Source organism: Jaculus jaculus, chromosome 14 (genome assembly GCF_020740685.1).
Source record: "Jaculus jaculus isolate mJacJac1 chromosome 14, mJacJac1.mat.Y.cur, whole genome shotgun sequence".
In the NCBI taxonomy this organism is placed as follows: Eukaryota; Metazoa; Chordata; class Mammalia; order Rodentia; family Dipodidae; genus Jaculus; species Jaculus jaculus.
This window is the reverse complement of record NC_059115.1, coordinates 54,556,160-54,574,453: the sequence shown is the minus strand read 5'-3', so window position 1 is coordinate 54,574,453 and position 18,294 is coordinate 54,556,160. Positions and strand designations below refer to the sequence as shown.

The window sequence follows — 18,294 nt, the reverse complement described above, 5'->3', positions numbered from 1 at the left end:
TTAAAACAAAAGTCTCACAGAAATTCAATCTTAGACTTCCCAAAACTTTGGGATATAAATGTCTCTGTGTTAAGGCACCTAGTTTCTATTATTTTTTGAAAATATTTTTGTTCATTTTTATTTATTTATTTGAGAGTGACAGAGAGAGAGAGAGAGAGAGAGAGAGAGAGAGAGAGAGAGAGAGAGAATGGGCACGCCAGGGCCTCCAGCCACTGCAAACGAACTCCAGACACATGCGCCCCCTTGTGCATCTGGCTAAGGTGGGTCCTGGGGAATTGAGCCTTGAACGGGGTCCTTAGGCTTCACAGGCAAGCACTTAACCGCTAAGCCATCTTTCCAGCCCAGTTTCTATTATTTTGTTACAGCAACCCAAGTTAAGATATACTGTGTCACTCAACATAAGAGGCACATAGTATGTAATACATTCATAATTGCCTTAATTGTCAATGAGACAAATCAGTTCCAATTTGATAAACAGCCAATCAATGAAACAAATTTAGGATCTAGAAGGCTGTGGGTAAAGCAAGTGCTGCTCAAGACAGAGTACTCAAAGTACTCAAGTTTGAATCCTGGACCCCATGTAAAAGGCCAAAGGCCATTGCAGGCTTCTGGAATCCCAGAACAATAACAGTGACATGAAAGGTGGAGGCAGGAGAATGTCTCAGGAAAGTTCAACAAAGAGAAATGGAACAAGAATCCAGAGAAAACTCCTGCCACAAACGAGGTACAAAGGGGAGGACTACTGCCCTGAAAATAGTCCCTTGACTTCCACACATGTGCAATGACACACATGCCTACACACGCACACACGCACACATACACACAATACACATTACTCCAGACTACATTCTTACAGACCAAGAGTATATTCTCAATTAGAAAAGCACACATTGTTTTCCCCACATCTTAACTACTATTAGGATAGCTTCACTATTCCTTCTTTTTCCCCTTCCCTTGTCCTTTACAGTACAAAGTAATTGAGTTGTGTGCATAAACATATGTATGTATGTATGTATATATATATATGTGTGTGTGTGTGTGTGTGTGTGTGTGTGTGTGTGTGTGTGTGTGTGTGTATATATATATATATATATATATATATATATATATATTTTTTTTTTTTGGTGGTGGTGCACACCTTTAATTCCAGTACTCAGGAGGCAGAGGTAGGAGGAATGCCATGAGTTAGAGGCCACCCTGAGACTACATAGTGAATTCCAAGTCATCCTGACCTAGAGTGAGACTCTACCTCAAAAAACAAAACAAAACAAAACAAAAATCAGAACAAATGTGGAAAGCAAATCACTGTCAACTACTGAACTGCTAAAGGAAGTAATGATGCCTGTCCTTGAGGACAAAAGAAAAACTGGAAGTGTGTGAAATATGTGGATGCCCAGCTAATCTCTTATCGTCTCACTGAAGCTTAGGACGGTGACACGTCCCTGTCACAGAGAAGATCCAGCACCTCTCTCCCTCTTCAGTGATTACCTGGAGAGAGCAAGAGAATGACATGAAATGATTGCTCCCCTCACCCCACCCCACCCCCATGGAAGTCCTTATGACTGTACTAGCCCCCAGCTTCTTTTTTTTTTTTTGAACATATTTTTATTCATTTATTTTTTTTTTAAATATATCCCATGGTAATTCCCTCCCTCCCCACCCCCACACTTCCCCATTTGAAATTTAAATAAATATCCAATGTATGTTTTGATGACATAAAATGGAAAAGCAGAGACAATGATGGAGAAAAATGCTGGTTCTGTAAAAATGTCCAGTTTTTTTAATTAGTAGAATACTCACTAAGCAATTATCTCTATGTTTTAGTAAGTTATTTTGTTTACAGTATTGTAACCAAAAAATTTAAAACAATAATCTTTACAATTACTCAGAAAGATCAATGTATGTACACCAAATCAATATATGTATACCAAATATTGGGGCTCCCAATTTAATAAACATTTGGACATAAAAGATCAGAAGTTTATGAAAATAATAATAATGGATGCTTTCAATTTTCCTACTCTCATCTTTAAAATAAACATGTCTCCCAGCACTTGGGAGGCTGAGGTAGGAGGATCACCGTGAGTTTGAGGCCACCCTGAGACTACAACCTGGGCTAGAGTGAGATCCTACCTAAAAAAAAAAAAAAAAATATATATATATATATATATATATATATATATATATATATATAAATGTATTTTATTATTTGAAGGAGACAGAGAGAGAGAGGATATGGATGCACCAGGGCCTCTTGCTCCTGAAAATTAACTCTAGATGCATGTGACATTTTGTGTGTCTGGCTTTATATGGGGACTAGGTAACTGAAGCCAAGCAAGCCACCTTTTCAAGCAAATGCCTTTAACCTTGGAGCCATCTCTCTAGCACCTACTCTCATCTTTAAATAGGTCATGCAAACTAAAAATCAACAAAGAAATATCAATACTCCAAAGATCAACTGAACTTCACAGACATGTACGTAATATTCAATCCAAAAGATGCAGAATACACATTTTTCTCAAGAGCTTATGGAACTTTTTCTTAAACAGACCACATTGTAGACTAAAAAAATCAAGTCTTTCTAAATACAGAAGAACCAAAATAATCTCTTACATGTTATCATATTATCATGTAATAGAACTAAGAAACAAACAACAGGAAAAACTATAACACTACACTAATACATGGAGACTGAACTATACTCTTGAATGATCAGCAGATCATTGAAAAAATCAAGGAGGAAATTAAAAATTTTCTAGACTCAAATGAAAATGAAACTGTCATTTACCAGAACTTCTGGGATATAAGTAACATAGTTCTAAGATGAAAGTCTGTATCTATGAACACTAGTGTCCAAAACTCAAAGCGATCTCAAATAAATAACCTACTCAACATACTAAATGCTACATGTTACAAACTTATAGCCAACTTAATAGTAAATGGATAAAAACTAAGAACTTTTCCTCTAAAGCCTGGAGTTAGACAAGGATGCCCCATCTCTCCATTCTTAATATAGTGTTTCGTGTCTGTATTAGAGAGCAAGACAAGCAGAAGAAATACATGGCATAAAAACAGCAAAGGAGTCAGGTGTGGTGGTGCATGCATTTAATCTCAGCACTTGGGAGGCAGAGGTAGGAGGATGCCCCTAAGTTCAAGGCTACCCTGAAACTACATAGTGAATTACACGTCAGCCTGGGCTAGAATGAGACCCTACCTCAAGAACCCCCCCTCCCAAAAATTAACAAAGGAGAGATGGTTTAGTGGTTAATGTATTTGCCTGTAAAGCCAAAGGACCTAGGTTCAATTCCCCAGGACCCATGTAAGCCAGATACACAAGGTAGTGCATGTGTCTGGAATTCGTTTGCAGTGGCTAGAGGCCCTACCATGCCCATTCTCTTCTTATCTTCCTCTATCTCTCTCTCTCTCTCAAATAAATAAATAATAAATAAAAATAGCAAAGGAAGAAGTAAAGTTACCCTAATTTGCCATCAACATGATCCTATATTTAAAAGATTCTAAAAACACCTAGAAAACTCTTAGAACTTGATAAACACTTTCAACAAGTTGGAGGGTTAAAAAAAAAAACCAACATACAAAAGTCAGTAATTTTTGAGCTGGGCTTGGTGGCACACACCTTTAATCCCAGCACTCAGGAGGCAGAGGTAGGAGGATCGCCGTGAGTTCGAGCTATCCTGAGACTAGAGACTAGACTATCCTGGGCCAGAGTGAGACCCTACCTTGAAAAACAAAATGAACAAAAAAGAGTAAATGTCAGTAATTTTTGTACACAATAGCAAACTTGCCAAGAAAGAAAAAGGGGTGGGGATCCCCCTCCACAGTAACTTTTAAAAATTAAATGAAGCTGGGCATGGTGGCACAGGCCTTTAATCTCAGCACTCAGGAGGCAGCTAGGAGGATCACCATGAGTTTGAGTCTACCCTGAGACTACATAGCAATTCCAGGTCAGCCTGGGCTACAGTGAGACCTCGCTTGAAAAAACAAAACATTTGCCAAGCATGTTGGCGCATGCCGTTAATCTCAGCACTTGGGAGGCAGAGGTAGGAGGATCACTGTTGAGTTCAAGGCCACCTTAAGACTACATGATGTAGTCCAGGTCAGCCTGAGCTACAGGGAGACCCTACCTCAAAAAAGCAAAAACAAATAAAAAATAAATAAATGGTATACTAGGGATAAGTCAAACTAAGGAAGTGAAAGATCTCTACAGTAAAATTTTAAGGCACTGAAGAAAAAAATTGAACAAGACACTAGAAGATGGGAAGACCTCTTATATTTATGGAATGGCCAAATCAGTATTGTGAAAATAGCTACATAACCAAAAGTATCTATAGATTTACTACAAACTCCACAAAAATCTCAATAACATTCTTCCAGAATTAGAAAAAATCTTAAAAGTCAAATGGAGGCATAAAAGTCCTGAGCAGCCAAAGCACTCAGCAGAGACAGCAATGTTGGAGGTATTACAATATCTAAGCTAAAAAAAAATCTTATACCCATAGTAACAAAACACAGCCTAATACTAGCACAACACAGAGCATGTACACCAAAGCACAGAACAGAGGACCCAGAAATAAATTTACACAGCTAGCATCACCACGTTTTTTGACAAAGATTATCAAAAGCATAGGAAAAGGGCTGGCGGGATGGCTTAGCAATTAAGTCAAAAGACCCAGGTTCAATTCCCCAGGACCCAGTTAGCCAGACGCACAAGGGGGAGTTTGTTTGCCGTGGCAGGAGGCCCTGCTGCACCCATTCTCTCCCTCTTTCTCTGTCAAATAGATAAATAAAAATAAAATAAAAGCATAGGAAAAAAAGATAGCCCTCTCAAACAATAGGTACTGGATAAAGTGGATTTCTGTATGTATAGAATGAAGCTCAAGCAACAGCTCTCACCCCACACAAAAGTCAGCTCAAAATGGATCAAAGTTCTTAACATAACCTAAAACTCTGAAACTTATAGATGAGAACAAGGAAAACACTTAAAGATACAGACACAGGAAAATATTTTCTGAAAAGGATACCAATAGCATAGGAAATAATTCTAAAAATTGACAAATATGATTACATGAAATTAAAAAGCTTCTATAAACAGAAAATAATCAATCACCAAAGTAAAGAGACCACCTACAAAATAGGGAAAAATCTTTACTACACACACAAGACAAGGAGTTAATATCTAAATAGCTATGTAAAGAAATATAAAACATAAAATACAGAAATCAAATCATTCAATCAATAAATGGGCTGGATAGAGAGTTCTCAAAAGGGAAAATACAACTGGTCAAAAAATACTTGAAGAAGTGCACAACATCTCCTTAGTCATCAGAGAAATGCAAATTAAAACTGCCCTGAAATTCCATCACAACCCAGTGAGAATGACCAACATCAAGAAAACAAATGCCAGCAAGAATGTGAAGATGTACAAGATGAACTTTTATACATGTTGGTGGTAATGTAACCTTGGGAAGCCACTGAGAAATCAATATGGAAGATCCTCAAAAAAATTTAAAATAAAAGCACTATAGAACTCAGCTATATCACTTCTGAGTATATACCCTAAGGACTCTAAGGTAACATTCTGCAGAGATACTTACACATTCATGTTTATAGCTCTGCTATAAACTATTCACAATAGTCAGGAAATGAAACCAGTCTGGATGTCTACCAACAGCAAATAAATGGATTTCAAAAAGTGTGGCAGATAATGGAATAAAAAAAAAAAAAGACATTTATAGGAAAATGGGTAGATCTGTAAATTGTTATGTTAATGCAAAATTAGACTCAGATAAACAAATATTGCATGTTTCTTTTGTATGTAGAAGCTAGGTTTAAAAGAGTGTGTGTGTGTGTGTGTGGTGAAACTAAAGGGGGAATCATGAGTGGGGAGGAAAAGATCATAAAGAAAAACAGAGTGGTGGAATACATGTAACAAAGCAAGAAGAAAGGAATACTATCTGGAAGAACAAAGGGAACCAACCAGGCAGGCAGGCAGGCAGGAGGTACAAGGAAAGAAGGCAGGGATGAAGGGGTGAATTAAAACAAAGTATAATTACACATAGAAGTGAAAATTCCATAATGAGATTCAATATTTTGTGTACTACCCTAAAAACTTAAAAATAAAAAGAATATAAAGAAGCTTGTTTTTTAAAAGTATTATTGAAAGCCAGGCGTGGTGGCACACATCTTTAATCCCAGCACTCGGGAGGCAGAGGTAGGAGGATCGCCATGAGTTCAAGGCCACCCTGAGATGATAGTTAATTCCAGGTCAGCCTGGACCAGAGTGAGACCCTACCTCGAAATACCAAAAAAAAAAAAAAAAAAAAAAAAAAAATATATATATATATATTATTGAGGGTAGGCAAAAAAGAACAAAGCATAAAAACATATTTGCATGGAAATGCCATAATGAAACTCATTTATCTGTATGACAACTTTAAAAATAAAAACTAAGCCAATCGTGGCGGCTCATGCCTTTAATCCTAGCATTTGGGAAGCAGAGATAGGAGGATCACCAAGAGTTCAAGGCCACCTTGAGACTACATAGTGAATACCAGGTCAGCCTGAGCCAGAGTGAGACCCTACCTCAAAAAACAAAAAACCAAAAACAAACAAACAAATGAAAATAAAAACTAGCAGGCCATGGTGGTGCATGCCTTTAATTCTAAGTAATCGGAGGCAGAGGTAGGAGGATTGCTGCAAGTTTAAGACCAGCCTAAGACTACATAGTGAATTCCAGATCAGCCTGGGCTAGAGTAGAGTCCCTACTTGAAAACCAAAAATAAAATAAATAAATAAATAAATTTAAAAGAAGTAAATGAAAAAAAAACTATTATGTACTTTTATAAACAGACAGGTTTGGGTTAAAGAGGTTTGAGGGGCCGGGCGTGGTGGCGCATGCCTTTAATTCCAGCACTCGGGAGGCAGAGGTAGGAGGATCACCGAGAGTTCAAGGCCACCCTGAGACTCCATGGCGAATTCCAGGTCAGCCTGAGCCAGAGTGAGACCCTACCTCGAAAAAGAAAAAAAAGGGCTGGAGAGATAGCTTAGCGCTTGCCTGTGAAGCCTAAGGACCCCAGTTCGAGGCTCGGTTCCCCAGGTCCCACGTTAGCCAGATGCACAAGGGGGCGCACGCGTCTGGAGTTCGTTTGCAGAGGCTGGAAGCCCTGGCGCGCCCATTCTCTCTCTCTCCCTCTATCTGTCTTTCTCTCTGTGTCTGTCACTCTCAAATAAATAAATAAAAAATGAACAAAAAAAAAAAAAAGAAAAAGAAAAAAAAAAAAAAGAGGTTTGAGGGATGGGTGAGAAAGGTTATCCAGGTGATAATTCAGTAACATTTGGACCCATTTCTAGGGTTCTTAAATGTTTTCTGAAAGGTACACTTCCCATTACTGTACCTTAGGGTCTATTACAAATGCCAATAAGAAACTGTGTAAAGCTAGAGTGTAAGCCTAAATACAAAGTAAGAAAATAACAATGATAATATTTGGGAAATTGATATAATATTTAATGAAATATTTTTCTCACCTTGTCCCATTCCATTTGTGCCAGGATGAAAACTGAACTCGGGTCTAAGAGATGTATCTTGGTCAAAGTACAGCCTTTCAAAGCCAGAAAAAAAGGGTACAGATTATCATCATATTTCCAAAACAAAAACTAACATTACAGCTGTCATTTTATTATAGCTAAACTTGCTAAAATTCTATTTTATTAACAATATTTCCATGTAAAAGTATTATTTCATAAATAAATATTTAACATAAAATTTTTCCAAGAAGAAAGATACTCATATGGTCAGTCATGTTCATTTTTACAAATATTCAGTTATTATTTTGGTTTGAGGATAAAGGGCAGGTATCAACAGTAATTGACAAATCATTTGAGGAACCATTACTGATATGTGTTTTTTGCCCTTCATGGCTTTCTATATCACAGGTAAATTGAGATTAAAATTGCTGGATGAAGCCTGAGGATACATTTTCCTAATACACAGGGGTGTCATTTATTAATTTTTGGATGTTTCTCTTACTATGGCTCAGGCAGGACCATGGTAACAAAGAGAAGATATACAATGTTTGGCCCTCAAGAATATCCAAATATTGTGAGAGATATAAAACTAGGAAAGAAATAGCAATAATTCATGGCAGTAAGAATGTTACTTGGTAGATTTAAGTAATCTTTTCTGTTTTAATAAATGAATATAGGGCTGGAGAGATGGCTTAGTGATTAAGGTGTTTGCCTGCAAAGCCTAAGGACCCATGTTCTACTCTATGAATCCTGCGTAAGCTAGACACACAGGTGACACAAGTGTGCAAGGTCACACATGTGCACAAGGTGGCACATGCACCTGGAGTTCAACTACAATGGCTGGAGAGCCTGGTGCTCTAATTCTCTCTTTTTTCTTTAATTTTTTAAAATTTTTATTTATTTATTTGAGAGCCACAGACAAAGAGGCAGAGAGACAGAATGGGCGCGCCAGGGCCTCTAGCCACTGCAAATGAGCTCCAGAAGCATGTTCCCCCTTGTGCATCTGGCTAATGTGGCTCCTAGGTAATAGAGCCTCAAACAGGGTCCTTAGGCTTCACAGGGAAGCACTTAACCGAGAAGCATCTCTCCAGCCCCAATTCTCTTATACACATTTAGAAAACAAAAAAAGGCAGTCTGTTAGGCTTGCCTCTAAAACAAAAATTTTTAAATGAGTATAAGAATTTGAATAGTTTTACAAAGTAATAGCAAATAGCCAGTAAGTATGTAAAACTACTCAACATTACAAATCATTAGAGAAATAGAATTCAAAACCACAAGGGGTGCTGGGAAGATAGCTCAGTGGGCAAAGTGCTTGCCACTCAAGAGTAAGTACTAGGGCTGGAGAGATGGCTTAGCAGTTAAGCGCTTGCCTGTGAAGCCTAAGGACCCCGGTTCGAGGCTCGGTTCCCCAGGTCCCACGTTAGTCAGATGCACAAGGGGGCGCACGGCGTCTGGAGTTCGTTTGCAGAGGCTGGAAGCCCTGGTGCGCCCATTCTCTCTCTCTCCCTCTATCTGTCTTTCTCTCTGTGTCTGTCGCTCTCAAATAAATAAACAAAAAATTAAAAAAAAAAAAGAGTAAGTACTACATTCAAATCCCCAGATCTCATACAAAAGCCAGAAGTAATCCAAGACTGACTACTATGAGATGGGAGATGAAGACAAAAGAATCTCCCAGAAGCTCAGGGCTAGCCAACAGAGGAACAAGATACTGCCTCAAAACAAGGTGGAGAGCAAGAATCAATACCCAAAAGTTGTCCTCTAACCTCTTCATGTACACTGTGGTATGCACACACATACACACTCAAACTCACCTACATCATATACACACCAAAATACACACATACACCCTCATTAAGACTTCTTCACATTTGTTTAGATGGCTGTGATTTTATTAAATTAAAATTTTAAAATCTTTTCTAAACCTGGCAGGAAGGTACACATCAATCTTAGCACTTGAGAGAACTAAGCAGCAGGATCAGGATTCAAGGTCATCTTCAGCTACACAACAAACTCAAGGTCAGTCTGAGCTATTTAAGACCCTACCTCACAAACAAAAAAGAAAAAAGAAAAGAACGAATGTGGTAAAGATACAATGTAACTGGAAATCATATGCATTGCTAGAGAGAACATAAAATGATGTCACTACTATGAAAATAGTATATTTCTTCCTCAAAAAATTAAACAGAGAGATGGCAAGATGGCTAAGCAGTTAAAAGTGCTGGATTGCAAAGCTGGCCGGCCTGGGCTCCATTCCCCAGCACCCACACAAATCAATTTGCATTTACTTTCATTTGCAGTGTCCCCCACACACATCCACATATGTATAAACTTGAAAAACCAAAACAAACCTGCTGTTTGGTCCAGCAATCTCACTTCTGAGCATAAAACTGATAGTAGGAATTAGAACACACCTTTGTAGTATGAGTCTTCATAGAAGTATCATTCACAGTAGCCAAAAGTGGGAACAAATTGAATGTCCATCAATGGACACAAGAATACAGTATACACAATGGGATTATTCTGTGTAAAAAATACAGATATATGCACAACAGACATTGTGCTAATTATTTCAATCAGACACAAAAGGACAATGACATTACTCACATAGGGAACCCAGAGTATTCAACTCTATAGATATACAAGTATAGAGGTTGCCATGGTTAGAAACAGAAGGGAATACAGCTACTGTTGGTTTCTGTTTTTGTGTGCTGGTTTCGAGGTAGGGTCTCACTGTAGCCCAGACTGACATGGAACTCAACTCTGTAGTCCTAGGCTGGCCTTGATCTCACAGCAATCCTCCTACCTCTCCTTCCTAAGAACTGGAATTAAAGGTGTGAGCCACCACACCTGGCCTAGTTGTTGTTTAATGTGTGTCACTTTGGGATGATGAAAAGATTCTGCAGACAGTGGTGATGGTTGCAGAGCAATGTGAATGTACTTAATAACTCTATACACTTCAAATATTTAATAAGATTAGGATAAAACATATTTTCCCACCATAAAAATTGAAATTTTTATTTTTTAAATATAACTTTCCAGAATTCCAAGAATACAATGTGAAATTTTCTGTACTAAGGCATGACTAAGTAGTTTGTTACTAAGGGTTTTATTTATTTACTTCCTTTTACATGAGAGTTTAACTTTTTCATGGTAAACTTTGAGTATCCTTACTAACTCTGCCCTCTGCTGGCATAACAATAGATTAAAGCTAATCCTAGATATGCTAATTTATGTCATTTTAAAAATATTTCAGTATGTTACTCTAAAGTATAAAGAATTTCTAACTGAGTATGGTGGTACACACCTGTAATCCCAGCACTTGGGGGGGGGGGCACACACAAGAGGACTGCTGTGAATTTGAGGCCAGCCTGGGCTAAAGTAAGACCTTGCCTTGAAAAATCAAAAACAGCCGGGCGTGGTGGCTCACGCCTTTAATCCCAGCACTCGGGAGGCAGAGGTACGAGGATCGCCATGAGTTCGAGGCTACCCTGAGACTCCATAGTGAATTCCAGGTCAGCCTGGGCTAGAGTGAAACCTTACCTCGAAAAACCAAAAGAAAAAGAGAAAGAAAAGAAAAGAAAAATCAAAAAACAAAAATCTACAAAAGGGTTATGGAAAAATCAGGGGGAATGTGTACAATTGTTCTAAATCTTCACTGTGGTATTAATAACATAACTTGTATGTTGTCACAGGTTTTTCTATACAGGTTTGGGCCTTACAAGGACTCTGGTGTCATATAAAACTTATATTCTTTATTTCCATGTTAACTTAGCTCTCAGGCCAGCTGGGATGCTGAGAAAGGAGTAGACTATCTGCCCCACAAACAACCTTAACTAAAAATTTTTTTAAAGTATTATATATATTAATATGCTATAGGTAAACTTATCAATGTAACATTACACAATAAAATTACCAACAAGACTTTAAACTGAACTATAAAACCAATTCAGAAGTTTATATAGAGCCAGGCATGGTGGTGCATGCCTTTAATCCCAGCACTTAGGAGGCAGAGGTAGGAGGATCAAGGCCAACCTGAGACCACATAGTGAATTCCAGGTCCACCTACACTAGACTAATACACTACCTCCAAAAAACAAACAAAAAAGTTTATATAGTAAAATAAATAAGTGTAACCAGAAAAAAATGAATATAACGAGGAGGGTAATGACCTATAACATACTAATTTTTTTAACTATTTTGTCTATTTATTTGAGAGAGAGAATAAGGCAGATACAGAATGGGTGTACCAGGGCCTCCAGCCTCTGTAAACGAACTCCAGACATGTGGGCCACCTTGGGCTTCTGGCTTATGTGGGTCCTGGGGAATAGAATCTAGGTCCTTTGGCTTTGTAGGCAAGTGCCTTAAACACTAAGCCAGCCCCTAAGATTTTTGATATAATTTTTTTTTAATGTGATACTAGCTTATAAAGTATAGAAAAACATCCTCAAATAAATATATACATATATATAGTATATTAAAGGAGTGACATCTCAAAGGAAAAATTTCAAAAAATGCTATGGCAATGAAGGAAACATTTAGAAATTAATTTAGTAAGAGGGAAGGAGACTGGGAGGAAGAAGGGAGATGGGGGAGGAGGAGGGAGAAAGAAATAGGGATAAAGCATGCACCCTATCCCTATTTCTGACAAATAAGCTAAAGAGTTTCTCATGCCACAAGGTGCACAAGAAATTCTTAGGTCCTCTTTTGTTTCTGTCCTTTCTCCCAGCTCTGCCTCAAGGCTAGTACCAGCTTCAAAGCTGCACTGCACCAGCCAAAGGAAACTGGGGCACTTGAAAACTCAAGAATAAACACAGGCTACCCTCATTGTGGAGAACTGCACTAGTGAAAAGGTTAACTTTTAGAGAAACCTATCTTTTCTGGTAATAGGAAGAACTAAGTGGGTATAGGGTATATAACCACCAAAGAGAAGAGAGAGATAGAAATCACCTGTATATGACCCAGTGTAAGTCCCAGGCACAGCCCAGAGCTGTCCACATGTGGATCAGATCCAAGAAAGCATAAAGGCTCAGGGAGCTTAAATCTGATATTAACTACTGCCCAAGACCCAAATTAACTCTAAGTGGCATGTCCATGAGACTCACTCCACATACTAAAAAGTGATGTAACCACCATATGCATAGGCCAAATCAGAATGTGTACTGAGAACCTAGTCAGTCTGACTGCCCTTTCAAACTAAACAAACAAAAATCAACATTCAAAAGGATTTTAACAAGGCCAAGAATCCACAACCTCACATTCAAAATGTCCACGATATAATCCACAACTGCTAAACATGAAAAAGACCTTGGTGTTAAATAATTAAAACTTTAAAGCTTTTTCCAAGGATAAAATCGAATGCTATAGAAATGGTTCAGTGGTTTAAAGGCACTGGTTTCCAAAGCCTGATGATCTGGATCGGATTTCCTAGTACCCATAAAGACAGAAGCACAAAGTGGCCCATGTGTCTGGAGTTTGTTTGCAATGGCAGGCGACCCTGGCAGGCCCATTCTCATTCATTCATTCTCTCTCTCTATCAAATAAATAACTATTAAAAAGAAATCTATATAGAAAAAGAATACTTGAAAAAGCCATGACAGAAAACTTCTAAATTTAGTGAATAGCATGAATGTACAGATTCAAGAAGTTCAATGAGCTCCAAAGACAAAAAAAGAAGAAAATCATGCTCAAAATTACTAGAGAAGGGGCTGGAGAGATGGCTTAGCGGTTAAGCGCTTGCCTGTGAAGCCTAAGGACCCCAGTTCGAGGCTCGATTCCCCAGGACCCACGTAAGCCAGATGCACAAGGGGGCACATGCATCTGGAGTTCGTTTGCAGTGGCTGGAGGCCCTGGCGTGCCCATTATCTCTCTCTCTCTGCCTGCCTATCTGTCTGTCACTCTCAAATAAATAAAAATATTTTTAAAAAATTACTAGAGAAAAGTTTATCAATAAGGTTATAAATGTTTTTAAATGGGAGGAAAAGTTACCTCACATAAGAAAATAATTCAAATGGGGTGGGACAGTGCAGCTCACTTATAAAGAAGCAACACAAGATAATTTTAAGGGTGATGGGCTTGTTCTACTAATAGTTGTATGAGAATGCATACATTTGTTAAAGTGTTCCCTGTATATTAACAAGAGCAAATACAACTTATGTATACTTTAATAGCTGGGAATGGTGGCACATGCCTATAAACCCAGAACTTGGAATGTTGAGGCAGGAGGATCATGTGGTTCAAGGCCAGAAAGTGAAACCCTGTCCAAAAGATGAAAGATGTGGCTGGAGAGATGGCGCAGTTAAGACACTTGCCTATAAAGCCTAATGACCAGGGATTGATTCCCCAGCACCTACTTAGAGCCAGATGCACAAAGTGTTGCATGCATCTGTTCATTTGCAATAGCTGAAGGCGCTGGTGTACCCATTCTCATATTCTCCCCCACCTCCCCATCTCTGCTTGCAAATAGATAAATTTAAGAAAAAAAAATTAAGAAAATGAGCTGGGCTGGAGAGATGACTTAGCGGTTAAATGCTTGCCTTTGAAGCCTAAGGACCCCGGTTCGAGGCTCGGTACCCAGGCCAGGTCCCACGTTAGCCAGATGCACAAGGGGGCACACGCGTCTGGAGTTCGTTTGCAGAGGCTGGAAGCCCTGGCGCACCCAGCCTGGCACTCCCTCTATCTGTCCTTCTCTCTGTGTCTGTTGCTCTCAAATAAATAAATAAAAAATTTTAATAAAAAAAGTTCCATAAAATAAGCTGGGTATGGTGGCTCACACCTTTAATCCCAGCACTTGGGAGGCACAGGTAGGAGGATCACCCTGAGTTTGAGGCCACCTGAGACTACATAGTGAATTCCAGGTCATCCTGGCTACAGTGAAACTCTACCTCAAAAAAACAAAAAATAGGCCAGGTGTGGTGGCACATGCCTTTAATACCAGCACTTGGGAGGCACAAGGTAGGAAGATCATTATGAGTTGAGGCCACCCTGAGGCTACATAGTGAATTCCAGGTTAGCCTGAGCTAGAGTGAGACCCTACCTCAAAAAAACAATGTGTGTGTGTGTGTGTGTGTGTGTGTGTGTTTAGAAAGAGAGAGAGAGAGAGAATGAGAGAGAGGTGACTGAAGGGGGTGGAGAGGTGATTAAGGCACCTGCCTGCAAAACCTAAGGACCTGGGTTAGATTACCCAGTACCCAGGTAAACCAGATGCACAAAGTGGCACATTCATATGGAATTTGTTTGCAGTGGTTGGAGGCCCTGATGTGCCTATTCTTTTTTTGTTTGCAAATAAAATATTAAAACAAAAAAACTGATTAATTAGAAGATGACTGAAAAAAGGAGGAGTGGCAACAACTTAGATATCATCCTTCACTTCCCTTAATCAACTTCATCTCCTACTAACTGTTCTTTCTAAAGAGTCCCTCACTCCACTCCCACTGTTTCTGCCTTGTTTCTTCCTCAACATAGTCTACAACAGATCCCAAACCTAACCTCTACAACCTTTTCTTGCAAAAGGGATCCTTGCTCTATTAGTAACAACTTTAAGTTGGAAGTGTCTTAGAAATTCAGAAACTCCTGAATTGGAATAGACAATATAACAGGATTCTAAAATGATTAATAAGCATACTAAAATTAGAAATCTCTAGTCTAACAACAAGCCAAAGTAAACAGAAATCTAATTATACTCTTCCTTCCTCTTAAAATCTTACATTCTATCAAGACAGGAAGATTAAGGTCTTAGATGACTTTACTTAGTTTTCTCTTTCATCACTTCCCATAGTTTACAATTCTGTAAGATTTAACTATTTGTAATTCTAAAATACACAACCCAATGCTTTTTCCACCTCTGCACCTTTACCCAGTCAGTTCCTTCGCCAAGAAAACAATCTCTTCCTCATGTGGCTAATTGTTAGCTCACCTTTCAGCTTCATTCAGAAGTCAGTCTAGCAAACTGATAACCACTTAGGTTGAGGTAAGAGCTTTCAGGGCTGAACTTATCATACTATATTGAAATTATCTGCTAAACTGGTTTTCAGGCCTGAAGTTTTCTCAAAGGCAGTGCCCTCATCCTTTCAGCTTTTTCCTGTGTCTAAAACAGAGACCATGTTCAAAAAGATTTTGATGAACTGAAATACTGACACATGAATCTTACGTTTCCAGTTTGATACAAACCAGTTTTCCCATCACAGTTCTTTTCCTAAAAGAAATTCTGTGAACCATCTTCTAGAACTAAGCTAATTTAGGTGATCTGGATCTTTTTCAGATTCAAGACTTCTTAGCCTGATACACAAATATTAGACAGCTCCAGCGTGAAAGCATTTTTTTAAACATGCCAGAAAGCTATCTACAATAATTTGGCCCTGCTGTGGTGGATAGGTAACCCTCTCCCCTCTGCACCCTGCCCCCATACTCTAATCATGCCCACAAGTACGTATTTTTTAAACTGCATATATATGTGTGTGTGTGTGTGTGTGTATAATATATATGTATATATATATTACATATATGTATATGTATGTATGTATGTGTGTGTATATATATATATATATATATATATATATATATATTTTTTTTTTTTTTTTGGTTTTTCGAGGTAGGGTCTTACTGTAGTCCAGGCTGACCTGAAATTCACTCTGTAGTCAGTCCCAGGGTGGCCTTCAACTCACAGTGATCCTCCTACCTCTGCCTCCCGAGTGCTGCGATTAAAGGCGTGCACCACCACACCCGACTCACAGGTACACATTCTAAGGTCAACCATTTCTATTCAAAACCAGACCGTGGCAAATGGAGCCCGGGCCTAAGTCTGCCCTGGCCTTCGAGTTCTAGCCTTCAGCCCTGATAAAAACTGGCTATACAGGTCAGGAGAAGTGGCTTAACAGTTAAGGCGTTCACCGGTAAAGGCAAAGGACCTAGGTCCAATTTCCTAGGACGTAAAGCCAGATGCACAAGGTGGCGCATGCATCTGGAGTTCGTTGGCAGTGGTTGAAGCTCATGGTGTGCCCATTCTCTATGTGACCCCCCCCAAACAAATAAATAAAAATATTTTTAAAATGGTGATGCAGGGCTGGAGATGGCTCAGCAGTTAGTGAGCCTGCCTGCAATGCCTAGGGACCCATGCCCAACTCTCCAGATACCACCATAAGCCAGACACACAAAGGTGAGGCAAGCGCAAGGTCGCACATGTCCACTAGGTGGAGCAAGCATCTGGAGTTTGATTTCAGAGGCTGAGGCCCTGGCACAACAATTCTTTCCCTTTCTTTCTCCCTCCTTCCCTCCCCTCTCTCTCTCTCTCCCCCCCTTTTCTCCCTCCCCCGCCCCGTCTGTCTCTCATGCGTGCACACTCTTTTTTTTTTAATTTTTTTTGTTTATTTTTATTTATTTATTTGACAGTGTCAGACAAAGAGAGAAAGAGGCAGAGAGTGAGAGAGAGTGAGAGAGAGAGAGAGAATGGGCATGGCAGGGCTTCCAGCCACTGCAAACGAACTCTAGACACGAGCGCCCCTTGTGTATCTGGCTAATGTGGGTCCTGGGGAACCGAGCCTCGAACCGGGGTCCTCAGGCTTCACAGGCAAGCACTTAACCGCTAAACCATCTCTCCAGCCCAGCATGCGCGCACTCTCTAAAATAAATAAATAATTTTTTTTAAAAGGCTATGCAGCTTAGGACAATAGGGCCCTAATGTGAAAGGCTCTCTCCTTGACTAAATGTAGGAAATGTCACTGAGCCTGCAAGAGGAACCTGGGGTTTTTTGTTTTCTTTTCCTGGGAAAATTACACCCTCCTGGAAAGATTTATAGGGGATTAAGATTACACCCTTTAAAAAAATTTTTTTTGTTCATTTTTATTTATTTGAGAGAGAGAGAAAGTCAGATAGAGAGAGGGAGAAAGAATGGGCGCGCCAGGGCTTCTAGCCACTGCAAACGAACTCCAGACGCGTGCGCCCCCTTGTGCATCTGGCTAACGTGGGTCCTGGGGAATCGAGCCTGGAACTGGGGTCCTTAGGCTTCACAGGCAAGCGCTTAACCACTAAGCCGCCTCTCCAGCCTACACCCTTTTAAAAAGAGAACTACAATGTCTGGACTACCGTCCCTGTTCCCCCCCCACCCCCGGAGAAATCCTACCTAGAAACCTTCTAAACCTGGTCCCCTAAAGGAATTGCCCTTCCCACAAAAGCGCCAACCAGAGTCACCGGATGAGGCCTGAGTTCTCCTCCTCCCTTCTGTCAAGTTCTTTCTAACAAGGTCCTCCTCATTTCCGCAGCTCTCCCTCCAGTGGTCTATGGCTCGCGCACGCGGCTGAGCGAGGCTCCGGGCGGCCGTGGGGACCCCCGGGCACCTCGGCTCCTGACTCCCCACCCCCCACACGCTGCTCTCAAGCCCGCACCCCCATATTCCCTTCGCCCTAATGGGGGTCACCTCCTCCAGTGCAGCGCCTCGCCTTCCTCGTCGCTGTCTGTCACCGACCCCTCAATGATGGTCTCGTCGCTGTCGCTGTCTGAGGCCGCAGCACCCTCCTCCTCCATCTTGGCCTCACCCACGCGGGGGGGGCGTCTCCACTCTGCGTCCTTGACTTTCCCCTGCCTCGCAAAGGAAGACCACGCTTTGCAGGGCGAGGGAAAGGGCGAGTTGGAAGAGAGAGAGATTGGCAGCGAGGCCCAGGCCTGACTGGGCGGCTGAGGACGACACCCGCGGGGCTGGGCTGTCGCCGTCGAAGACGCGAGCTGCTCATCCACCTCACGCGACGCCCGCAAGAGGCCGCG

General features: G+C 40.3%; 1 protein-coding gene across 1 annotated transcript in view; it reads right to left on the bottom strand.

Annotated features, from left to right (window-relative positions):
• The window catches only part of Ankrd31 (ankyrin repeat domain 31), a 162,608-nt gene extending 144,551 nt beyond the window's left edge, over positions 1-18,057 (bottom strand). The window contains exons 1-2 of the mRNA XM_045133385.1: positions 17,951-18,057; positions 7,543-7,616 (exon numbers count right to left, since the gene is read on the bottom strand). Coding sequence (XP_044989320.1) covers positions 7,543-7,616; positions 17,951-18,057 — 181 coding nt within the window. The remainder of the gene's footprint in view (positions 1-7,542; positions 7,617-17,950) is intronic.
• Positions 18,058-18,294: the final 237 nt, after the last annotated feature.